At 40.2% G+C, this 26,201-nt stretch overlaps 1 protein-coding gene and 1 long non-coding RNA gene across 4 annotated transcripts in view; one reads left to right on the forward strand and one right to left on the reverse strand.

The window, feature by feature from the left end:
* The window catches only part of LOC117811658 (pleckstrin homology domain-containing family A member 1-like), a 29,242-nt gene extending 11,115 nt beyond the window's left edge, over positions 1 to 18,127 (reverse strand). For all 3 annotated transcript variants that reach the window (XM_034682066.1, XM_034682065.1, XM_034682067.1), the window contains exons 1-6: positions 17,989 to 18,127; positions 6,460 to 6,679; positions 5,588 to 5,644; positions 5,417 to 5,462; positions 2,024 to 2,121; positions 1,352 to 1,483 (exon numbers count right to left, since the gene is read on the reverse strand). In XM_034682066.1, coding sequence (XP_034537957.1) covers positions 1,352 to 1,483; positions 2,024 to 2,121; positions 5,417 to 5,462; positions 5,588 to 5,644; positions 6,460 to 6,600 — 474 coding nt within the window. In that variant the 5' untranslated portion in view covers positions 6,601 to 6,679; positions 17,989 to 18,127. The remainder of the gene's footprint in view (positions 1 to 1,351; positions 1,484 to 2,023; positions 2,122 to 5,416; positions 5,463 to 5,587; positions 5,645 to 6,459; positions 6,680 to 17,988) is intronic.
* A 3,693-nt stretch (positions 18,128 to 21,820) lies between these two features.
* LOC117811659 lies at positions 21,821 to 25,464 on the forward strand. The gene is made up of 3 exons (XR_004631042.1): positions 21,821 to 21,886; positions 22,601 to 22,778; positions 24,805 to 25,464. It is a non-coding gene; the product is annotated as an uncharacterized LOC117811659 (long non-coding RNA).
* Positions 25,465 to 26,201: the final 737 nt, after the last annotated feature.

A 26,201-nucleotide genomic window follows, 5' to 3' on the forward strand; every position in this document is an offset into this window, starting at 1 on the left:
TCTCTCAGTTCTTCCTTCATGTTTCAAACTCATCTGGATTGTGTGTTTAACTTCTTCATATTTTTATAATATCAGTGCAGTGTTTGAAAAATATGTGGATGTGCTGACAGCAGACTGTCTGTGTCTGGGATTGGTCACATGTTGCCTTCTCCGCCCCGTTCATGTGAACTGAACACGCTCTGGGTAACTCCAGATTGACTCATCATGTTGATAACCAGCTTCGTGTGTCAGTTTAGCATGATCTCCTTTGTTAGGTTCAGTGAAGCCGGATCAGGAGAAGATATCTGGGATATGTTGAACTCGCTTTGTAGTATACCCCTCTGGACTTTTGGTATTTTAGAAGGTAAAATCATTTTGTGGGATTCATCTCTAAAATTAAAATAAATGAATAATTAATAAATAAATGAATAAATAAATAAATGAATGAATGAATGAATGAATGAATGAATGAATGGTGCTAACCTGAACATATTCTGCCCACTCTAATAATCACAATTATTCCGTCAGTTATTGTTTCTATTGATTTCTTTTTGAGTAATATTAATCATCAACAGAAAAGTGTTTCATAAAATGTCACATTGACACATTACTTAAAGCTCCTGTAAGTACATTTTGGTTTGTGTTGATTTTTGGTGCCCCTTGTGGACAAGCATGACATATTAGCTCACACTAATCTTGCGCTGTACATACAAAAGCAGCATTTTCTGTTGATGAATCACTTTCTGCTCTCTTGTAAAAGTCAAATATATCACTGATTGTGACTCTTTGCCCTGGGAAATGTAAACACAGGCTGTATTATAAATCTCCTTGTCTGACTCCTACCATGTCCCAGGGATGACAGGCATATAAATGCATAATATAGAAGCCAAAAGTCTACTCCCTGTTGGTGCTGTTTGCTTTTACATGCCATAAAGAGGCATCAGTATTAATTTCAGTCTGTTTCATCATTAGTTAATAAGTCCTCAAAGCAGCTTTAATTGAAGTCCAAAATTAAAGATGTTCAGTTCAAATTATAAACTACAGAGAAAAGATGGAAATTCTCAAACTTTAAAAACTAGAACCAATCGATGAATGATGGGTTATCAAAAGTGTGCGTGACGTTTTTTGCTTCTTTCGATGGTTGAACCGTTCAGTGAGTTCAACTCCGTGTAACACAAATTTTAATCATTCTATAATATCAGTCACTATACATGAAAGACTATAGGAGTCCTATGAAAGATTCTTATGTATACTGTTGGATTAAGTTGTGTTGTTTTTATTCTTTTCAAACAAAGTTATATTTCATATTGAGTCTTATAATTAACAGACAGTACTCTGAATTTGGTGCAGTTCATGTGTGGGTCATGTTTACCTGTGTCTGGGTGACAATAGGGACTCCTCCGATGATCTCTGTCTTATAAGAGACTTGTTTCTTGGGCCCCACTACATCTGGCAAAGTCTTCAGGTTCTCTGAGTTCTGCTGCCCATCAGACAACTTTGGCACCTTTACAATAAAAAAAAACACTCAGACATTAGGCTTGAATAGTTTCAGGACAGTTTCAAAATAAACCAGAAGAAATGGCCAGAAGAATCAGCTATTATGGAGTTTTAACTTGGTGCATGTCTGCGTTAACAAGCCTTTAACACATTTAGTATCCATTCCCTGGCTGGACAGTTTCATGGAGAACAATGGAAAGAATCCTTTATCCCGGCACTCAATGCAACAATACAGCATGCTGTTAGTCACCCTATGACTCACTCCTATCTCCTTTCTTCTCAGTCCACTCACTCATTTCTACATTAGAGGAAGAAATAAAGTTCCTCTAAGTGTTAAAACATGAGCCAAAAGGGACGGATGAGAACAGCTGAATGAGATTCAGACTGTATACTCAGTTCATGTGTGAATTGTGTGTTTGTGTGTTTGTGTGTGTGTGTGTGTGTGTGTGTGTGTGTGTGTGTGTGTGTGTGTGTGTGTGTGTGTGTGTGTGTGTGTGTGTGTGTGTGTGTGTGTGTGTGTGTGTGTGTGTGTGTGTGTCTCTCTCACAGTGATCTTGGTGGCTTTGTTGAGAGCGTTGACCCAGTCCACGAGGTCCTGCTGGTCGTTGGCCTGCAGGAAGAACTTCCTCATCCCGGCATTGATGACTAATGGATGATTTTTTTTTTTTAAAAAGGAGGGGGAACATTAAAAAGAGAAAGTAAACTTAAACCTCTTCAATCACAGTCAGACTCCATCGTCTGAATCACTCTTTGTTTATATGAATCATGGGCAATTAAGCAGCTCATGTACAAAGATGTGTTATACAGTGGGTGTTGAAATGTGCCCTTTTCTTGTGGAGAGACTATGACGGAGTGTCAGGAGAACACACACTTCTCTGGAAGTGGGAACAACTGAGCACAGGGACTCTCCCACACACTACCAGAAGCACTCCCTGTCTTTAAGAGGATGGTGATGAACCAGCTGGATACAGCTGCTTCAGTCTGCCACCACCTACCTACTTCCAACCATGACAAGAGAGCCCACGGCCGCAAACCGCGGAACATAATCAAAACCCAATTTCTGATCACAAAGAATTTTTTGGGTCAAATGCTGATTAGCTATGGATCAGGATTTAGGAGCTGAAAGAAACAGACTCTCTTTCTTTTTCTGTCTCAACCATAAATCTTTTGATTCCGCAGCTCAAACCGTCCTTGTGTCTCCTCTGTTTCCGTTTGACATCTTGTGAATAAATTACAACAAAGATGGATTGGTAAATCTGGTGGGGGCGAGCTGCAAAAGGCACCAAAGGGTAAAAACTTTTTGGCACAATGAGGATCATTCTTCCTGTTCTGTGTGTCTCGTCCAGCTGAGGCACAAGCCCTTTTTTTCTCCCCCACGTCTCTGTAAATAAATCTGTCTGGTTTCATTGAAGTGACCAGCATCAGTTCATCAAACTTAAATGTGCCCACTGTGTGTTCCACAAAGCTAAACTGTTTTGCCAATGGTCGGTCACTGCGATGAAAAATCTGACAGGAAGGGTATCAGATCTGAGTCATAGTTACACATCATAAAACAATGTGCGCTGCTGAGAAATGCTGCCCAGAGCCAAAGTCCACATGGACACACCACTTTCTATCTCATACGCCACCCACACAAGGCGCAGACCAATATCCATCATTGTAAAAATACTGCAATCAAGTCTACAGAGATCTCTTAACTGTGATGGCCACTGCTTGACTTCTCTTAATACTGAAACTAAGCCTCATGTTTCTTCTGAAGTCTCTGGAAGGAGCAGCAGCAGCAGGAGTTAGATATCAGTTAAACATGTGGCTCACACAGCTGTTTAAAAATATCCTCTAACATCTTTGAATCAGGTTCAGATTAGGATCCCGGCATCCTGTCTAAACCTCAACAAGGCAAATGTTGTGCACATGCAGCAAGACACACACACACAGACACAGACAGACACAGACACAGACACGCACATGCACACGCACACGCACACGCACACACACACACACACAATAACTGTAATCAACACAGTAGTGTTTCCTGCTGCAGAGCGGTTAGAGGAGGAGAAGGGCTGGTAAACATAACATGGGATGGAGGTTTACTGCTAAATAACCTGATGATGGTCCATATTTATGCAACATTTTATACTCTTGTTTTGATCACACAAGGACAGAAGACAAAGACGAGTATCAAGAGTAATATCTGGCTGCAAAGTATGATGTATGATATATAAGTTGGATTGGGTGGGGTTGGTGAATTTGGGGGAAAGTGCATTGACAGGAGGGGAGCTGCTATAATCGTTCATGAGGACTGTTTGCCAGATGGTCAGAAAATAAAAAAAATAGAACCCTTCTCCTTCCACATCTTTGTGACACTGAATTTGGAACTGTGTCTGACTGCTTTTTCACTTTTTAATACTAAAACTGACACCCTCATCTAGGGGTGGGAATCAAAAACCGGATCCAACTTAGAACCGGTTCAAATTGATCAATTCCATCGGAATTGTACACCTCAAATGTTATCGATTCTTCTTAACGATTCCTTTCCCAGCACAACGTCACACACTCAGTGACGCAGAAGTCCTTCAACCATGAGGAAACATGAAGAGGAAAAACATTTTTCCTCCAGGCTCCAGGGGCCACGTCCGGACTCACGCGGCCGAGACTGAGTTCAACCTATTGTTCAGTATGTTCAAGTTGGATATGTTCATGTTCAGTCTTGCGCAGAAATAATTTTGGAAAAAATAAAATTGTTCCTTTTGGTGAGGAAGACTGTGTAGAACAACTTTTTTCCCCTCAAAAAAATACTCAGGAATCGTTAGGAGAATTGATAAGGAATTGGATTGATATGCAGAATCAACAATGGCATTGACATTGATAAAATCTTATCAATTCCCACCCCTACCCTCATCTCTGATTAGAGGCCTGTGAGGGGGACTAGTTCTGGATTATTTTCTAGCATGAACTTAAGTTGTCAAATTTCTTTGAAACTTTTTTAAAACCTCAAATTGTAATGAAAAGTCCTGAAGCTGATGAACAAGGTCTACTGTAATATTTTTAGCCCAAAGCAAAGGAGAGAGAAAGCACTGATCGAAGATCATCTTAGAGAGAAAGTAAAGAGAGAGAGGAAATGATAAGTAAGATCTATTTTTCTGTGGTTCTGCTTTTAAAAGCTTTTTGAAAACTTCTACACCTCGGAACGAACATGCAGGAAGGTACATGTTTTTTTAAGTTGTTATTGGGTGTTTGAACTTTTTGTTTGGAGGTCTTTTCTACAAGGTCTGCATCTGTTCTGAAGAGTTCATTTGCAAAAACTATATTATAAAATATTTCTTTTTTATATAGATTCTTATAAAGTTACATTTTCAAGATATCTCTGATTAGTAAAGTCATTTTGACTTAGTCAAAGCCACCCAACCTCAGTTGATTGATCATACCAAAAGCTAGTATTAGAAAAAATATGTCTTATGAAACATTCTTTTCATTTTCAAAAGTGAGTTAACTGTTTTTGCAAATTAACTCTTCAAATGTTACTCAACTCCACAAGGTGCCTGTGGAGCACATCAGGTGCTAACACAACTGTCTCATTTCAATCTGACGCTCTGAAAATAGTTGAACCTGATCAACACAAACACTGGTCATCAACTGCTGCAGCCTCCTGTATCTTTCTGTGTTTGCTAAACAAACATTTTTGAACAGGGCAGTCTGGACAGTTGAGAAAACACATGAAGAGTTTGATTAAGTTTAGAAGGACAGAGAGGGACAGCAGAGGTTCCTCCCTTAGATTCAGTGAGGTTTACTCAGCTCAGTCAACAGGTGATGCTGCTGTTTGAAATCAATACAGGTTTTTGAATAGAGTAGAAAAGTCTGGATATTTTTAAAGTCACTCTTTCTCTAACGTAAGTCATTAAAACACTTAGCATGATTGTGAAGATAGATGTTTTCTTACCGAAGCAGAACTCAGCTTTTGGCCTCAGCTTAGTGGCATCGCTGACCTGCAGGAGGACACAGCTCAACTGTTAGCTTCACACTTTAATCAAACACTGTAAACAAATCATATTTACACATTATCTCATCATGCTGGTGTTAGATAAGCCTCAGCTGTAATATTTCCTCTTACCTTAGAGATGTAGGTGAGCTTGAGGGAGCCCACACATTCTGCAACAGGAGGCAGATTCTGCAGCAGAAAGGTAAAATAATTATGGGAGAGGGGAAAACTAAAACAACGCTTAATGTGGTGAAAGGGTGAGGTCAAGTCGTGCAGTGCAGGTGAACGATACAGAGTGAAATTCTGCACATTTTGAACCCCATGGTGGTTCGTTTCAGAGTTTTGTTGTGCCTATGAAACCAGGGGATCCAGATTTAACTTCATTAAAATTTCAGCTTTCTAAACCTATAAAAAGAAAAGGGACTCACTGAATTATTCAAAATTTCTCCTGCACTACATGATCTATGAATACTTCATGTAACAGCGCACTTACAAATACAGCATTTCCAGACCAGCGTGATACACAAACCAAAAGGAGAGGCACACGGTATAAACTGTGACACTGAGGGTCGCAGGGCAGAGACAGACAACCGCTGGGGTCACGAGAATTTCAGTAAACAAGCAATGGACTGATCGAGAATAGAAGAAGACAAAAATGTATCCCAGGTCTGTAAGAGTTTAACTGTTTGTGCATTCTGGCCTGATTACAAAATACAACATCTCCCACCCTTGCTAGGCTGTCTGGCGGTGGAAACACTTTGCCTAAACGTTGCTTTGTGTTCATAATGAATGAAGACAACTTAGCTCGAAGTGTCCTGTAGTTAGCCTGCAGTTGCACAAGAGTGGCTCCTGCACACTGATAACTAACTAGCTAGTGTGCAGTTGCATGCAAACAGTAAAATTTTCCATCTCCACGCTCCACATTCGCCATCGCAGCTACCCAGAAATTCATCCCCCCAAAAAATAAAGCTAAAGCTAAAGCTAACACAGCTCTGAGTAATTACCTGTGGGTTGTCCATGAACCACACCAAGCTCCCCTGCTGTGTGTCCAGTATGAAGTACCGACGCAGGAACTTGCCGCTGCTCTCGTTCTCCTCTATGTCCAGGAAGCCGCAGATGCGGTTCTGTCGGTCCACGTAAGGCATCTCGCATCCGGGACATTCCCTGGCCTGCTGGGGCCGGGAGCAGAGAGGAGCGAGGTGCAAGCGGGACTGTGGAGAATTCCTAAAGGACAGAGAGAAAAGAGGTGGAAAGGGAGATGTGTGAGGAGCGGGGAGGAAGCAAATGAGGTGTTTCGGTTGTCTTTTGTGGTGAGCCTTTAGCTAGCATGTCCCGCTCCCGCTTTTTCTTCCCCTCTGTATCTACTGTATCCCTGCTCTTTCTGCCACCTGGAGCTCACTAGACTACAGCCTGCCAAAAGATCATGTGACACAAACCACAACCCCGCCTTTATCCTTTTATATCAGCCTCACCCACTCTCTCTCCCTCTTTTGCTCTCTCAGTCCCTTTTTTTTCTCTTGTAACACACTGTCACTCTCTATCCCACTTCCTCCACCCACCGTGGCTTGCTCTCTTTCTCTCCTTTTTTTCCTCTTCGCTTGCACTTCGCTCCTCTTACACTGTCAGTACTATCTCCTTCTCAACTGCTCTCTCATCTGATTTGGCAAGCCCCTGGCCAGCCCCTTCTATCCCCTCCCTCCTTACACAGCTGAGCACCCACTTGAGCTAGGTCAAAAAGAAACAAAAAAAAGAAGAAGACAAAACGTCACAGAGCTCAGCCATGTTAGACACAAAGAAACAACACAAACGCCCCGCAGGAGCTGGGACAGAATGTGCAATGTTTAACCTGCTGAAGTCTGACACCTCATTCAGATCTGCAGCTCACTCAAAGTACAAAGAACGGTAAAGGATTAGAGTACAATCTGTTCAACCCTATGTCAAAGTCAAGCCCTGTGTGGGTGTTGCCCTACTGTTGTAGTCGTATTAGCTTGACGAGGCTGCTGCCTTTTTGGCTTGGACCTAAAATATGTGACTGAGATGAGCCTTTGGAAAGCGCAGATAAAGACGCTCTTTCTCCACAACATTATGAGGACTGCGTGGGTGAATGGGGGCAAAGCAGGGACAAAAGGCCTGGTTGTTGTGCATGGATTCTGTGCTGAGAGCATCACAGTTAGCACCCGCGTCTATGCGAGTCATCCCATTTGACACACAGGCACCAGAAAGGAGCAGCACTGTCAGAGGCGACTGTCTCCTCGGCACACAAACAGCGATTGTCATGCGAGGGTGAGAGACGCCCCTGTTGAGTTTAGTGATCCTGTAAATGAGGTGCTTTGCTCCAGTGCATCTGCATGCATGGTCATGCATTTCAGTAATGCAGAAAAGATGCAAATGATAATGCAAAACAAAAATCCTGACATGGTTCAACAGGGAATCATGTCCTCTATGTGGTTTAACAGAATGTGCTGTATAAAGCAGGGTGATTTTCTGCATTCCACTCGGGGTTCATCCCTAAGCCTAACCCACAGTATGTCACTGGGCTTGATCCCTAAACCTAACCTACAGTATTAGTCACTGGACTTGATCCCTAAGCCTAACCCACAGTATGTCACTGGACTTGATCCCTAAACCTAACCTACAGTATTAGTCACTGGACTTGATCCCTAAGCCTAACCCACAGTATGTCACTGGACTTGATCCCTAAACCTAACCTACAGTATTAGTCACTGGACTTGATCCCTAAGCCTAACCCACAGTATTAGTCACTGGATTTGATCCCTAAACCTAACCTACAGTATTAGTCACTGGATTTGATCCCTAAGCCTAACCCACAGTATGTCACTGGACTTGATCCCTAAACCTAACCTACAGTATTTGTCACTGGACTTGATCCCTAAGCCTAACCCACATTGGAAATGCAGAACTCAACCAGGCAGAGTGTGACGTAAAGAGGCGGAGTTTGAGCCACCTAGCCAACAGCTTTGTGTTCCAGTCCAGGAGTCCAGTCAGTCATGTCCTTATTTGGGCAAAAACTTGTAATCTTAATATCTTCTGAACTGTCGAGTTAGAAAAAAAATCACCTCCATACAGTGTGTAACGATAGAGCTTTGTGGGGCCAATCTTTTTTTTGAACCAGGCTGTAAACATGTTTACTTTATATTAATGCTGCAAAGATCGTCTTTTTTGAATTGGTATTTATGTGGTTTCCGGTGTTTCTGCATCCAGCCTCAAGCGGATTCTCGATGAATAGTTTGAGACCGGAGGTTGCCGCTTGGTTGGGACCCCCATGGGGGATGGCGAAACACAAATAGGGGGTTGTAAGATGTCTTCCAGAAGGTTTTTAAAAGTTATCTAAAAAATAGTACATTTTACCCATTAAAGTGAAAAATATCGACAAAAATAGTAGCTAAACTTGAAAAAAAACCTTGAAAGTAGTAAATGTGATGAGTTTTCTGCCTTTCTTTTTGCCAGATGACTCCTGAGTTTAGGGTTAGTGAACAGGTAATTATCAAAAGCATCAGTAGCAGTAGGTTAATTCATAACGGCACAAGAGACACAGCTACATGCTCATGTAGGTAGGCTTATTTTCTGCAGACCAGCTAAATGAAGCCACATTCAATCACTTTGAGGGACAGTGGGGGTCGCGGGCTGAAAAGTTTGTGAACCCCTCACGTAGATGATGAAATCTCTAAACTCTTTGCTATTTTATACTCAGGAATATTCTTCTAAAACTGTTGAACTATTTGCCCAATTGGTCTCTCACAAAGTTTTCTTCTGCAGGACTCTGATAAAGAAAGAAAGGTACTTTATTGATCTTGAAATTCAATTTTTTCACTCATGCTATTTTTGGACATGCTACACATACAGTTTTTTTGGTATATACATACAAATGCACACACATGCAGTGAACATGCTTAGGGAGAGATGTCAGAGTGAGGATACTGCCGTCAACCAGCGCACCCAGAGCAGTTTGGGGTCCGGTGACTTGCTCAAGGGCACCTCGGCAGTGCCCAGGCAAGTGAACCAGCACCTCTCCAGCCACCAGTCCACTTGCCAAACTTCATGTGTTTCAACCGGAGGAACCAGGGTCTAAATTTAGTTCAGGGGTAGATAATCTCCCCCCTGAAAAGCCCCTGCTTTGGGGGGCGTAGTACTTTTCAAAGGTCCTGGGACTTTTGGCTGAACGTAACGGTGTTTGTGGAGTTTACACAGTTGTTGAAACACACAGAGGGAGTTCCTGGGACTGCATACTAGTTTAGTTATTTATTAAGATTTCAAAACATTATTTAATACTTTTTTTTTTCTCCATATGTCACTGGCCTGATTTGCACAATCTACCCGGGACTTCAGCCTGTGGTCGAAAAATGCCTAACAATGGGGGCAGAGGAACCTTTTAGTTCCGGGGAAAGTAGTTCTGGGACTAAAAGACCCCGGAACTCTTAGTCGATATGCACCTAAAGGAAAACCCAATTAACTTCACATAGAGATTTTGAGAGACCATGAGGCTTTTCAGATTAATATACATGTTTTATATCTTTACATTCACTAAATCAATTCAGTTTATAGTGTATTCTTAATGATGATATTAATCTACAACAAGAGGGACCGGATTATAATAAACTGTATACAAGACTTTACAAGGCAATGTGGGATGTTTCCTGCTCAACAGTTCCACATAACGTAACTTCCACCCTAACTTTCTCCAATACTCTTCTTTGGCTCCTGAGATTCACACCCTCCCTCCCCCTCATCATCAACTTCCTCCAAAGACACACACAACAACAACTAGGCCACCAGCGTTAATGAAGAGTTTGTTCCCGAAAGAGATAAAGTGCCACAGTCACGTCAGTCGCCTGGTATTGGTTAGGTTTAGCGGCGTCAGACCGCGGATGAACCACATTTGATCAAAGGCTGTTGCAGCGAAAGGCAGCAGCACAATGAAGTTATTTCAACATCTTCAACAGAGGCATACCGCTGAGAAACATGCCTCACTAAAAGATGCACAAGACTGCTATGACCCACAAACATCCACTAAAGGGAAGCCAGCATTAGTGGAATCATTCTGTTGTGTTACATATGACAAGAAAGGGACACGGTGAAAAACTTGATAATGCAGTTACGCCACATATCACGAAGCAATTTGTAACCCACTTTTTTGGGTTCCCCCTTCTCCAGTTCATCTGGCTGTGGGTCATAAGCAGACCACAATAAATCCCTTGCAATAGTTCTTTATTCAAGTCTAACAAACACCAAAACGACTGCACAAGTCACTCTCCATCATCACACCCATATATGTCCCTCTTGAAACAACAACCAATAGGAACTACACTGTGTTCCAAATTATCATGCAAGTTGCATTTCTGTGAATATTTTAAAAACTATGTCAACAGTCGTTTTCAAATTCGTCCGGAAGTCAGATAGTGAATATATTTCTTCAACTGTGTGGTTAAAATTATGCTTTTCGGCTGTATTTTTAAATAAATGCAGAATCTGCAGAAATGAGTGTGCCAAATTATTATGCAAGTTGGTGATAAGAGCAAATAACTTGTGAAAATTAAAAACTAGGCACCATTTCTAATAGTGGTACAACGGATCATCGTTGATCCATGATCCGTACGGATGCCTCTCCACGGTTCGGCACGGACGTGGTCCGCGGATCGGTTGATGAAAAAAAAAGGTTGCGCGTCAACTCACTTGTCAAGCGCAGTGGTAGTCATGGCAAGTGAAGGAGCAGAGGAACATTATAACCCTCCTGCATCTTGGAAGTCACATGTATGGGAGCATTTTGGTCTCCCTGTGAAATACAGTGAATGCTGAATGTGCTTGAGCCACATTATGAAATTCCGTCGCGCACCCACTAGACCAGAAGCCGTCAATACGCGGCCCGCGGCCCGCATCAGGCCTCCTATTTGTGGCCCCCGAACTGTTATTCCTTCACTCTGTGTTTTGGTCGGGTCACCCCGTGTTTACCGGGATTTTTTTCTCCATGTCAACGATACACAGACAGGCTGTTACTGGGTCACTTAGAGTCCAATGATGCAAGTGCAATTTTTAACTTTCACTTTCGTTTATGGAGCAGTTCGCATGTTGGCACTTTGCCAGCTGTAGGACCCTAGAATAAAGCGGTGTGTTCACAGTTTGCTGCTCAAAGAAAAGTGGACGGTGAAAATCAGCAAATGAAAGAAGAATGGAGTGAAACTTTTGAAGTTCCTCTGCTCCTTCATTTGCCATGCCATGAAATGCAGTGAATGAGGCAGGACTGGGTCCACAGATAGGGTGCTTTGCACATGCAGTACATTTTGAGTTGAATGTTGTTTTTATTTAATGGGCAAAGTGTTTTACAAAATAAATAGAGGGACAAAGTTATATTTGTCTTGTCTTCTTTCTTTTTTTTTTTTTTTGTTGATCCGAAAAATGATCCGATCCGTGGCTCAAATCCGTGATACGATCCGAACCGTGAGTTTTTTGATCCGTTGCACCCCTAATTTCTAATGTTCTATTGATTGAAAATAATATTTACAAGAACTTTATTCAAACTTCAACAAAAACAGTTTTCTTTACATTTGCATACAAAATAAAACTGTTAATGTCTTTGAAACATTTCAAATCTAAAGTGTTTCTCAAATGTCCAATATAACCTCTTTTTCTTTCAGTGAGGGTCAGAGGTCACTGGTAAACTGATTTAGTGAGGTTTCTGATGACTTCTCTGCTGACACTGTGAGCTGTACCTTGTATGGCTTTCCAAAGATGCTCTTTGAGCCGTATTTATTACCATCACTGTAAATGATCTCCTTTATTATTGACCACAAGATCTCAGTCGGGTTGAGATCAGGTTAGCAGGCAGGCCAGTTCATGAGGCGATAAATATTCACATAAATGCAACTTGCATAATAATTTGGAACACAGCGTAATGTTCGAAGCAAGACAAGGGGATGTATAATAGCAAGTTAAATGTTAAACAAACATAAATAATACTTAAAAGGTATGTGATTAAAATTGAAATAATTGTAAATAATAACTATTATAAGCAAAAGAAAGAAGAAATGATTAAAAAGCTAACAACCAAACTACCGCCTGAAACTGCTAGCTAACTTCTTAAATTCTGGTAGCTCACAACTGTACAATCTACACAAAAACAGCCAATGATGCTAACAGCATAATTCAACAACTCAATCATGAAAGTTAGTTAAAGTCAGTCAGTCACTTGACACCCTAAAGTTTTCCGAATCGGGTGACGTAGGTTTGATAGAGTTGGTGATGAAAGCTGGCACCACATATGTCACCTGCCTTTAGATCATCCAATACAAAAATTTAAGTAGCCATGAGGATGCCTTCGAGGACTCTATCCACATTTCAATCAACAGCTGCTGGAACTGACAACCACTGATGCATTCTGCTTAAAGTTGCCAGTTAACAGGGTCACTTTTTAAACTGAAACAACGTTCAGCTTCAGTTCTCAGCAGAGCAGTGCACGTATGTCCTATCCTGCATTAACATTAGCTCAAAGCATACAGGTTGCGCAAAATATACAGGAATTGATGAGGGAATCGATAAGCAGAATTCATAGTAGTATTCCTATTAATAAAATCGTATCAATTCCCATCCCTAGTCATTAGACTTTAGACTTTATTGTCCCCTTGAGGGAAATTCTTTTCCACAGCACCTTTCTGCATTTCTACAGACACAGACAAACACAAGAATGTACACTGTAGGCTCAACAAACTGTCCACAAAGACATCAACACTCAGACAGAGTTGTATAATTTAGCAAAGCCTTTTGTTCAGGCTTGCTATAACAGCAGGTATCAGGCTCTTGCCAAGGCGAGCCCTTCTGCACCTCAGTGCTCTGTACCTGCGTCCTGAGGGGAGTGGGATGAGGTGGGTGGTTAGTGGATGTGTGATGTCCTGTTCTATTGAGGTTGCGATACATATGATGGCCCTGTGGTTTAAGTCTGTAAGGTTTGGTGTTGGGAGACTGATTATTTTAGAAGCTTTGGTGGTTATTAGTTGCATTTAGTTGACGTTCACTGACATTAGTTTGGTACTACTTCTGATCTTCAAAAATAATCAAAATTCTCTTCATGTATCATCAGGATATCTCAATAACAATCTTTGTCAGGCTCAAACTGAGGCCTCCTGTGTCATTTAAGTGCCAACTACAAACAGAAAGGTAAGGAGATGAACTCAAAACTGATTCAGAGCATACAATGTGAGAACCCGGGGCAGCACCTCCAAACAGGTTTTAAGTTACAGCTCAGTCACACATTCCCAAAGTAAACTCACTCTTTACATTTGTTGCTAGGTTTTGTCCCCTCCACATGGGAGCCAACTGGTCACACAGGAGAGGTCATAAAACAGGAGAAGGGGGCCAACTGGATGGCTCAGTGGAGGGTCAATGTTTTTCTTTCTTGACAGTAGACGACTGTCTAATCATCGAAAGTCACACAACAGCTGGAAATCTAACAGCGGGGCACAAACCTGGTGTTGTTTTCAGTACATCAACCAAAGTTGTGCTCACTACACACTTCACAGTCAATGTGAAGGATGTGGATGTGGATTTTTCCTCTGAAGTAGTGGTTTAAAGGAGGAGCAGCATTTTGTTATTATACAGCACAGACCTGGAATAATCTCCCAGATAGTATTAGACAAGCACCGACTCTGACCAAGTCCAGACTGAAAACATTCCTCTTTTTAGCTGCTTACACTTCTCAGTAATGGATGCAAACCCATTTTTAAACCTTAGTTTTTATTTCTGTAACTACAAACTTTTAATTTCTTAAAAAAAAACTGAGTTTTAATGAATTTTCGTAACTAATTTTACTCTATCTTTCTTGATCTTAGATTTTAAAATATTTTATGTTTTCATGCTTGTGTTTTTTTAATGTCATATTTTAAAGTGGATATTTTCTGACAAGGTATGGCGTTGTGGAATTAACCTGATTTTGGATCTACAATTAAATGTTGGTCATACGGGCACCCTGCTGGGGTGTCAAGAGGTCTGAGCCAGCTTCGGGCTGCGACTTGACAAAGAAAAGACTCAATGTGTGAGTCTTAATCTTTGAGAAGAAGTTCTGAGATTAATCGAATAATAAAAGGGTTCATTTCAGTTAAGACAAGATCAGTTGTGATTCTGTGTCCGGTGGGACAGTAAGACTCTGCAAGTTACAGACTTCAGAGCAGTGAAGGGGTCTGATTATTTATAATAATCCCTCCTAATTTAAAGATATAATAAGACCCAAAACTATTTACTATGTACGTTAAGTTACTTTGTACAGAGAGAGAGAGAGAGAGAGAGAGAGAGAGAAAGAGAGAGAGAGAGAGAGAGAGAGAGTAGATCTAACATAACTGTCCGCATATAAAATGTAAATGTTCGAAATGCTTGCTGTATGTTTTTGTTGATTGTTACTGTTCTGGTTTTTGTTTTTAACTCTGTAAAGCACTTTGAATTGCTCTTTGTATGATTGGTGCTTTATAAATAAAATTGCCTTGCCTTGCCTTTAAATTCAGAGAGAGCAAAAAAATAAATAAAAAAATCTCAAAGAAGGAAAGAAAACATTCAGGTCATTCCAGTTCAGCTGAAAAGAGTCATTTCTGTCTCTTTGGCTCTTTAAGGAGTTGATATAACATGCAGACAGGTTTGACAGGCTTGACAGGCTTTGGCCTGATAAGTTCCTCAGCCAGGCAGGGTCTTGTTTACAAAAGTTGTATGCTAGTGTTTCCAGAGTAGAACAAAAATAAAGACGCTCTTAAGATAAAGTTGCCAATACCTACTAATCAAGCCAGTAACAGCCAATCAGAATCTATTTCTTTCTTCTTGCCATCACGGTCTAAGATGTGCGTTTTTTAAATGTCTGAGTTTACAAGACTTGAATAATGAATCATGATTTGCTGAAAAACACAAAAGGTTCTCAGAGAAAGAGGTGCCCTCTATCCTCGTGGAAGACTAAATTCTCATGGGTGGAAAAAGCCAAAAATGGTGGTATGTTTTAAACAGTTTGCCGGCTAAAGCGTTTCCATTTTCAAAGGGACAGATAACTATCAAAAACAAGCACTGGACTGGCATGACAAAAGCCAAAATCATTTGCTTGAGCAAGCAGACAGAAGGAGCTCACAGTGAACACACGCACACAAACAAACGCCATGTCCCGTTACTTTAAGTGAATTGTTCTGCAGAAATGTTTCATTACACTAGATCTGTCATCCCTTCAAAAAAAAGATCTTTTGGAATACATGAAAGAGGGACAGGTACCTCCAAGTGCAGCTCCGAAAGTTTGCCTGTTTAGAGGAGGAACTTGGGCTGTGATCAAATCTTCACTCTGTTGCAACAGGCTGCATGTAATCGCCTTTGAATATCAACAGAGTGCATTTCCATTTGTTTGAAACTTTGCATCTTCTTGTGCCCAAGGATCAATAAACTGAAAAGATTTATACATTGACAATCTGACATTTTACTTGTACAGTTAAATAATTATAAACTGGATTTTAATATCTTAATGGGAGTTAAAGTAAACATGTGTTCTGGAACAGTGATTCTCAAATGGGGGTATGTGGGAGTACTGCAAGGGGTACGTGACAAATGTTAAAAAAAAAAAAGTTGCATCTCAACAAATCTAAAAAAATCTGATTAAAAACAACGCTATCAACAGTATTTATTTTTTATTTCAATGCAACATCAAATAGGGCACTATTTCCAAATTGAGCATATTCATTCATAAAAAATATTATTTGCGATACCACTTGGACCAGACGGCCTCCGTCTGTTGACGTCAATTGTACAGCGAGCGATCACGTACATGTACATGCTAATAAAAGTGCAGTCAGGAGGATAACAATGGACAGATGGTTGAAATGCTTCTATATAAATCAGTGTGCTCCTTGGGCCATCAAAGGTACTAGCTGCCTCAACATTTCATTATCTTTGAAAAATATTGCACTACGAAAGCATAGAATGTGTGTCATCGTTCATTTCAATGTTACTGTTGAATGATGTTGCGGTTACATGAGGTTGTTAAACAACCTCATGTAACCGTACTGACTATGACACTACATGAGACTTTTAATTCCTCTTTAATTCAGAATTAAAATTAAATCCTCTTTATAAAGACTAAAAATGACCATGTAAACACCTAATTCCAAATGAAAATGACCATTCTGAATTAAACTTAAATCTGAAGTAAGTGGCTGGTTTATTCTGATTTTAAATCCGAATTGAATTATTCCTCGATCATATATACGTTCATTCCGCTTTAAATTAATTCTGGTTGTTCTGCGCATGTTCGTTCCCTTGTCCTGTCGTGATGACGCACATATTTCGCGCTGGCGGGCACATATTTCAGGTAGAGCAGCTGTTGCACTAACCGGCTTTGATTCATAAAAATACGGTCTTCCGCCTTGCTTCTCTGGTCCTCTATCTCTCTTCTCCTCCTCAGCTGACCAAAGTGAAGCAGTATGTATGTGTAGAGCTGCTTATTCAAAACTATAATCAAAATCAAAGCGAAAATTGCACTTATTGTGTGGTCTTCCATGTTGTAACAGAAAATAAAAGAAGCAGGAACTGGAGTCTGTTTTCTTCCAGAAAACATCAATATGTCACGCCCACCCCTGTCCAATCAGAACCCTTCCAAAACCCCAGACCTTAAGTGGAATTAAATAAAGACGGTTTCACGTGTTTTCCATGTAAACCTCAATTCGGAATTACTATTTCCATGTAAACACGAAGGAGAATACTTTGATTCCGAATTATTAAATTCTGGATAATTAATTCTGAATTAAAAAACATCATGTAAACGTGGCCACTGTAAAACCACATGCATACATTTAGTCATGTTGTTTTCCAATATTATTTCCTGAATTTTTTTCTCAGCCATACAACCCCACTTTGCTGAAATTGTTTTTGGAAGAGGGTACACAAGCCAAAAAAGTTTGAGAACCCCTGATGTAGAAATAGACAGCTGAGCTTACATATGTGGTATTTAATAGCGTGTGCACTGCTCATAAGGTCCATACCAACACTGCATAATCAGTGACCCAGGAGGGCCACCCCAGTCCTAAAAGTCCAGACACGCCCCTGCCTGCCTGCACACTGAATAATGTAAAATGCACCATTAATGTGACTGTAGAAGAGCTAAGCACATCAGATCACCACAGCTCCTCTGAGTTTGCAGCATCAAGCATTCTGCTCACTGGCCTGAAGTTAACTGGGAGACATGGCTCATGTCAGCCTGCTGTTAGCTACTACTTCAAACCGCAATCTTGGCTACACGTTTACTAAATATGTCACACTGTATTAATTCACCACCTCAAAGCTGTCCCGCTTACACAGATGTATGTATGTTAAGTAAGAGTGTTTACTTGCTCATTTTGACTTACTGGTTAAAAGTTTTGTCTCACACGTTCACCGTTCAACATTAACCTAGCTAACATCGGCTACACGGTTTAGCATGCCTCCTGAATTATAACCACCAACTTTGGCTGTGCAGAGCTAAAGGTGGGTTTATATCGGGGACCAGTTTTGAACAATACCCAGGCTCAACTTACCCGTGTCTTCCCTGATTTAGCTGCTGCACACAGCGGTCGTTGGTCTCGGTGTCGTCGGGTCTCTCCTCTCTGCCTCAGCCCATCTCCACTGATCCAAGATCATCGAGGAGCTCCACCACTGCTGCTGGGGAGAGGGGGGCTGAGATCGTGTAGAGAGAAGATGATCACTCTGTGGTTTAAACACCCTCTGGTTTAAAAATTAATAACTTTTTAGTTGGAGTTAAATGCTCAGAATTACGGAAGAGGATACGGGCCACTTGGAAAGAAAAGAAAATTAAGGTCAAATTTGTTTTATTATTATTATTATTATTATTATGGGAAAAAAGTCAGAACTTTAATCTCAGAATTCTGACTTTTTTTCTAGGAATACCAATAATACAAAATGTTGTCCTTAATTTTCTTTTCTTTTTTCCAGTGGCCCTAATCATACATTTGTTTATTATAATGAGTAAACAAATGTTGTCATCCCGTGGTAATAAGAAAACTAATTTGAGCTATTAAGAATAGAAACCAAAGATGTTACCAAGAAAAAACTGAGTGAATAATATGTAGGGATGCATATCTGCATAGAGCTTCCATAGATCCATTGGTAACCCTACTTTAGAAGCACTGTCCTCTAGAGCAGGGGTTCTCAAACTTTTTGGAACCAGGGACCCCTTATACGTGAGAAAATTGTCCAAGGACCCCCTCATGATTGTAACACAGATTAAGCACATTAGTGATGTGTCTTGATCAAAAGCTGTGGTTCTGAGAGCCGATGCTTTATAGTGAATCAGAAGAGCCGGCTCGCATCGAGAGAGAGCCAGCTCCCATTTTTTTCCTGGCTCAGCCCGAGCTCTGCTCACAGCAGAACTTTGTTTTGATTGGTCAGAATGGGGCCAATGTGGCCAATCGCATGTGAGGATATAGGATACAGGTGATGGAGGGGTGGCTGTGTATCATGGCTACATCTGTTCCTTCTAAGAGGGTTGGGTTCTTCTCAAAGAGAGGGCAAATTCTCATTGAGAAAAGAAATCAGATCAGCCCAGGTTTGGGTCTGGTTCGGTTCTGGTTCGGTTCTGATTCGGTTCTGGGCTGGTTCGGTTTTTGTACGGTTCTGGTTCAGTTCTGGTACAGTTCTGGTTCGGTTCTGGTTAGGGTCTGGTTCGGTTCTGGTTAGGTTCTGGTTTGGTACTGGTTGGGTTATGGGGGGTCTGTTTCGGTTCCGGTTCGGTTCTGGTTCGGTTTTGTTAGGTTCTGGTTTGGTTCTGATACAGTTCTGGTTCGGTTCGGTTCTGGTACGGTTCTGGTTCGGTTCTGGTACAGTTCTGGTTCAGGTCTAGTTCGGGTCTGGTTGGGTTCTGGTCAGTTCTGGTTCAGGTCTAGTTTTGGTCTGGTTGGGTTCTGGTTCAGTTCTGGTAAGGTTCTGGTTCAGGTCTAGTTTGGGTCTGGTTTAGTTCTGGTTGGGTTATGGTTTGGTTTGCTTGAGTTTGGTTCTGGTTCTGTTTGCTTAAATTTAGTTCTGTTTCTAACCCTAACCCTAATCCTAACCCTAACCCTAACCCTAATCCTAACCCTAACCTTAATCCTAACCCTAATCATAACCCTAATCCTAACCCTAACCCTAACCCTAGTCCTAACCCTAATCCTAACCCTAACCCTAATCCTAACCCTAACCCTAACCCTAACCCTAACCCTAATCCTAACCCTAACCCTAATCATAACCCTAATCCTAACCCTAACCCTAATCATAACCCTAACCCTAACCCTAATCATAACCCTAACCCTAACCCTAATCATAACCCTAAACCTAACCCTAAACCTAACCCTAACCCTAACCCTAACCCTAATCAGAACCCTAACCCTAATCCTAACCCTAACCCAAACCCTAACCATAACTCTAACCCCAACCCAAACCCTAATCACAACCCCTAACCCCTAACCCCTAACCCTAACCCCTAACCCTAACCCAAACCCTAATCCTAACCCCACCCCAAACCTTAATCATGACCCTAACCCAAACCCTAATCCTTACCCTAACCCTAATCCTAACCCTAATCCTAACCCTAACCCTAATCATAACCCTAATCATAACCCTAATCATAACCCTAACCCTTATCTTAACCCTAAGCCTTACCACAACCTTAACCCTAACCCTAACCCTAACCCTAATCCTAACCCTAACCCAAACCATAACCCTAACGCTAATCCTAACCCTAACCCTAATCATAACCCTAACCCTAATCCTAACCCTAACCCTAACACAACCCTAATCCTAACCCTAATCATAACCCTAACCCTATCCCAAACCCTAATCATAACCCTAACCCTAATCAAAACCCAAACCCCAACCTTAAGCCTAACACTAACCCTAATCGTAACCCTAACCCTAAACATAATCCTAACCCTAACCCTAATCCTAACCCTAATCCTAACCCTAACCCTAATCCTAACCCTAATCCTAACCCTAACCCTTACCCTAATCCTAACCCTAACCCTAAACATAATCCTAACCCTAATCATAACCCTAACCCTAACTCTAAACTTAACCCTAACCCTAATTCTAACCCTAATCCTAACCATAACCCTAATCCTAATCCTAACCCTAATCATAACCCTAATCCTAACCCTAATCATAACCCTAACCCTAACTCTAAACTTAACCCTTACCCTAATCCTAACCCTAAACATAATCCTAACCCTAATCCCAACCCTAACCGTAAACATAATCCTAACCCTAACCCTAACCCTAATACTAACCTTAAGAATGGTTTTGTAACAGAATAAATGCACAAATGTGGTCAATTATAAGGCTTCTCATAAAAACAGTGTACGTAAAAGGGTTACAACCTTAACCCTAATCACAACCTTAACCCTAATCACAACCTTATCGCTAACCCTAACCATAACCCTAGGGTAAGAATGGTATTGTAACAGAATAAATCTACAAAATTGGGCAATTATAAGGCTTCTCATAAAAACACTGTACGTAAAAGGGTTTTCAACATACAATGCATTAGTTGTTGCAAAGTTAAGGTAAAATATACGGCTACAATTTTATTCATATATTCAAATTATTTCACAGACCCCCATGCTACGGTTCGCGGACCCCCAGGGGTCCCAGGACCCCACTTTTGAGAACAATTGCTCTAGAGCAGTGGTTCCCAAACTTTTCAGCCCGCGATCCCCAAAATAGTGTGATTTAATGTGGCTTCATTTAGCTGGTCTGCAGAAAATAAGCCTACCTACATGAGCATGTGGCTGTGTTTCTTGTGCCGTTATGAATTAACCTACTGCTACTGATGCTTTTGATAATTGCCTGTTCACTAACCCTAAACTCAGGAGTCATCTGGCAAACAGAAAGGCAGAAAACTCATTACATTTTCTATTTTCAAGGTTTCATTTCAAGTTTAGCTACAATTTTTGTCGATATTTTTTTTACCATAATGGGTAAAATGAACTATTTTTAGATAACTTTTGTCATTCAACTTTTTTTATTGTATTATTTCTGTATATATTTGTTCATCACAAGTTAACAAATTATACATAATACAAAACCAACAAAGAGATCGAAAAAAATAAAATAATTTTTTTTAGAAATTGTGTCTCGCCACCCCCCAGGTCGGTCCAGACCCACACTTTGGGAACCCCTGCTCTAGAGTATAGGTCTTACAAGCCTAGAATTTGATCCCACCAAAAAAAGGCCTTTCCTATTGCTAAATATGTCAAAGTAACGGTTTCTAGAAAATTGACCCAGAGTGAGAGCTCTTTCTTGTGCCCCCTCTCAGAGTAAGGGCTGAGACGTTTGGTGTGACAACACAGAGAAAGTGGTGAAACTGTGTCAAAGTGGTGATATAGCGACATCTATCGTTTAAAACATGCAGCCACTCAGCTCTGTGTACTCATTCACCATGCTGTGGTAAATAACATTTGTTATTGCGTAATATTTAGTTGGTCTTCCACAAGTCAATACTCTATTAACCACCTCTAATTTTAGAAAGTGGAAGCAATAGATTTTTAATTGAATGTGGTTATTGTTTACAATATGTTGCCTGCTCTGGCAACAAGTTGTATTTTCATATTTATTTTTTAACTTAACGACTTTGACCACATGCCCTGCAGCTGTATCTGTAACAAAACAAATAAAGGCTTTTCATTATTACGAATTATTCATGTGAAAAAAATCAGAATTAAGAGTGGTGGGATGTATAAACAGCCTTGAGCTTAGTTATGGACACCAGCTCTATTTCTATTTATCTAAAATAAAAAAAAATAAAAAAATAATAATAATAATAATAAGTGTATTTTATTAAATAATCATATTGAGTATGATGTTTAGCTTCGGGCCAATCAAACCTGAAAATGTTCAGATAACTGGTAAAACAGTAAGTCAAATATGGGCCAAGTAGATTATTACATGTCACTGTTTACATTTCATACTGTCATTACAACTGCCTATGAAAGGCAGAGGCAATGGGCGTTGACAATGGGGAACACACACAGACACACTCTCTCTCACACTCACTTTCTCTCTCCCTCTCTCTGTCCCTCTGATGCAGCAAAGAGTGTTGAGAGGAGTGTTTCATGTTGATGAGGTTCATGTCAGGTTTCTTGTCTCTTTGCCTCTGTAAAGCGTGTCTCCTGCTGTGGGCTGCCAGAAGTGAAAACCATGGAGGAGAGAGAGGAGGGAGACACTCACCGGCAGATGAAGTATTTCCCTCTTCTGTGGCCTCTCCCTAGGCCCCGCTCTCACAGTGACATCTCGGGCTTTCGCTCCAGGGTGCTCACCAGGCTCCGGGGAGCTCGCTCAGGTAGGATAAAAAAGCAGAGACTCTGTTCCCTCATGTAAAGCTGTAAATTGAAATGCCATTGAGTAACTGAATTAAGTTTAGAAACTCAGCTGAATTTCTATCACATGATGCTGTTAAAAGCCATTTAAAACAACTTTACACAGAGTTCTGTCTTAAGCATTGATTGGAAGTCAGCCAGTCTTTCATCCTCCATAAGAGAATGTCTCTCCTGTGTTCCGGTGTTGCAAGTTTAACTAGTTGCATTTGGCACAACTGTATCTCTATGTGACTAATACAGCAGCAGCAGCAGTGGCTTCCTGCTCCCCTGCATAGACAAACTTCCTCTCACTCTTTGCTCTGGATGCATACTGATTGTGTGTCTTTCTTAAAACCTTCAGTTTTAGCCTGAATGAGTTGTGCTAAAGCAGCAGAACATGAGCAAAAAGAGTAATATGAGGTTTAAGTTGTTGTGGTTTTCATCAGTATATGTGTTTCCCTTCTCACATGTAGATTTGTGTTGTTTTTTAATTGTTTTTATATATTGATCATATTGTAGGGTCAGCTAAATGAGAAGCACTTGATTCAAAACATTTCCCAATGCGGGCAACAAAGTGTATGATATAAAATCAGACTGTACCTTAATGTACCTAATCATACTATTTTTTGATACTGTATCCTACCCAAGCGGCAACCTCCGGTCTAAAAAAAAATGAGTCAATGCGGAAGTGTTAAAAGCATAGACTGTAAATAAAAAGGTTAAAAGCTGCAGTTCATCGAGGATCTGCTTGAGGCTGGCTCCGGAAGTACCGGAAGTCACATACACATAAATGGGAAAAAGACGATCTTTAGAGCAGAAATAAACATTTTTACAGCCTGGTACAAAAGATGAGTGTAGTCTGAATAGCTCATTTCTCGATGCCCTCTCACTGCGAGGGGGGTGAATTTTTTTCTAACACTGTAGGCAATACCTACTGCCTACTACATTAGTAAGTAGTATGTAGCAGGCCGTTTCGGAAACAGCCAGCGTTCAGAAACAGATGGGTGACGTCACGGATACTATGTCCATATTTTATACAGTCTATGATCCTACCGTATCTTATTGTATCTAATTGTACTCTAAGGCATTGTGCTGAATCATACCGTTCTGTGCTGTAACATATACTGTATCTTATCATGTCACACTGTATCCTATCTTATCATATTGTACTGTATTGTGTTGTATTGCTTCATGTTGTGTCATATTGTATTGTAGTGTAACGTATGATATCGTACCGTTTCCTACCGTATTGTTATCATATCATAACGGACGGTACCATACCATGCCGTATCGTAGCGTATTGTAGCGTATTGTATCGTATTGTATCGTATCATATCATAACAGACCGTACAATACCATGCTGTATCGTATCGTATCGTATCGTATGTTATCATATCATAACGGACCGTACAATACCATACCGTATCGTATCGTATCGTATGTTATCATATCATAACGGGCCGTACAATACCGTATCGTATGTTATCATATCATAACGGACCGTATAATACCATGCTGTATCGTATTGTAGCGTAGCGTATCGTATCGTATCGTATCATATATCATATATCATATCCTATTGTGTCATAACTCATATCATATATGATATCCTATCGTATCTTAACGTATCATACTGTATTGTATTGTACAGTTTCGTATTGTATGGTATTGAATTGCATCATTTCATTTCGTATAGTATGGCATCACATCATAATGAATTGAATTAAATTGTATTGTATAATATCACATCAAATCATATTTTTAGTACTGTGTAGTACCTTATTGTGTCGCATCATAGCATAGCATATCATATAATTTTACTTCATTTTGTATTTTATTTTATTGTAGTGTTTTGCATTGTATTGCATTCTACTGTATCACATTATATGGTATTGATTATTTATTGTTTCTTTATTTCTCTCTCTCTCTCTCTCTCTCTCTCTCTCTCTCTCTCTCTCTCTCTCTCTCTCTCTCTCTCTCTCTCTCTCTCTCAAATATTGCTCCCCAAAGTTACAAGCCCATGACAAAGGTCTTCAAAGTTTTCTGAATAATTCTGTAGTACACTAATAGAAATATCTTTATTTTAAATAGAATATTTTAAGAGAGCATATCAAACTGTAATAAGTTGGATTAATATTAGTCTGTGCACTTTATTCCATGGAGTCTTTGATAAAGTTAACTCTTTTTTCAAACATGATGAAAAATAGTAGTTAAAGTTCATCATAGAAGCTTCAAATATCCCATGTTCTATAAAATGCAGCCACAGTCCATGCAACACAAGCTGCCAAAAGCTAATTTCTACATTCACAGCAGTGTTTAACTTATACTGAGTCATCTCTTTGCACTACACGCCAGTATTTTACTCAGTGCAAGTATGTTGAATGGGCTGGCACTCTTTGTGACATGGTTGCAGTTGTGCACTTCATTCTTGTTTCATATCTGTAGAGTATAAGTTGGTTTTATTTAGTCTCATTTGGTTCTGTCATGTTTTCTGGATGAATGACCCTGAAGGAGCATTTTTTTGTCACTAGGAACAGAAACAGTATGTGTGACTGAGGTGTGACTTTACTTTACTAATATTACACTTATTACTGAAATTGAAATGTGCATCTAGTGGTTTGTGAATCAGTACTCAGAGTGAAATAAAAAATTATGACACTTTCACTGAAATCAGTATGAAACCAGTTACTCATTGTTTGACATGTGTTAAGTTTCTTAAAGCAGAAGTCAAGTTAAACAAAGAGATCAGGGGATGGTACATTTTTACAGACAATGTCAGACATTGACCTTATTGTTATCCAGCTTCAGCTTCCTTTATCTAAATGTCACTGTCAAGTTTTACCGCCTGAAGCTGTTTGAGCCCCGACAGGCTTATATATTATTTTAGTGTTTCAAACCACTTCCTCCAGTCTGCAACGGTGCTCTCCACCCAACTCACACGCCTACACCTGCTCTGACATGTGCTGCAGCCATGGAGTTTATTAATAAAACACTGCTCTGCATGAGGGCTGGCTTGTTCTGCAGTCTGATTAATTTATTATAAGATTATGGTTATGTTTACACAAGAATTTTGCAGTTCATCTTGTCGACAGGAAGTTCTCTGTGTTTATGGTAAAGTTGTAATTACAGGAAATGATTGTGGAGGGAAGCAGTTAGGGAATTAAGATGTGCATAGTTGTTTAAGTTCCCTCCTGTCTGGATGTGGAGCTTCATGATTTGAAAGCCAAAAAGTGACTTGCTAAGAATTTAGAATTAACCACCAGAACAAAAGCTCAATTCTTTGTATCACTTCTCTAATAAAATCCTCTAATTTGTATCCTTTTCTTTTTTATGTGTTATGATAATGGATCACTCTTGAAATTAATCTTCAAAGTGACACAGCTGAGGAACAAGTTAAAGTTTAGTCT

This window comes from Notolabrus celidotus, chromosome 4 (genome assembly GCF_009762535.1).
Source record: "Notolabrus celidotus isolate fNotCel1 chromosome 4, fNotCel1.pri, whole genome shotgun sequence".
Taxonomy (NCBI): domain Eukaryota; kingdom Metazoa; phylum Chordata; class Actinopteri; order Labriformes; family Labridae; genus Notolabrus; species Notolabrus celidotus.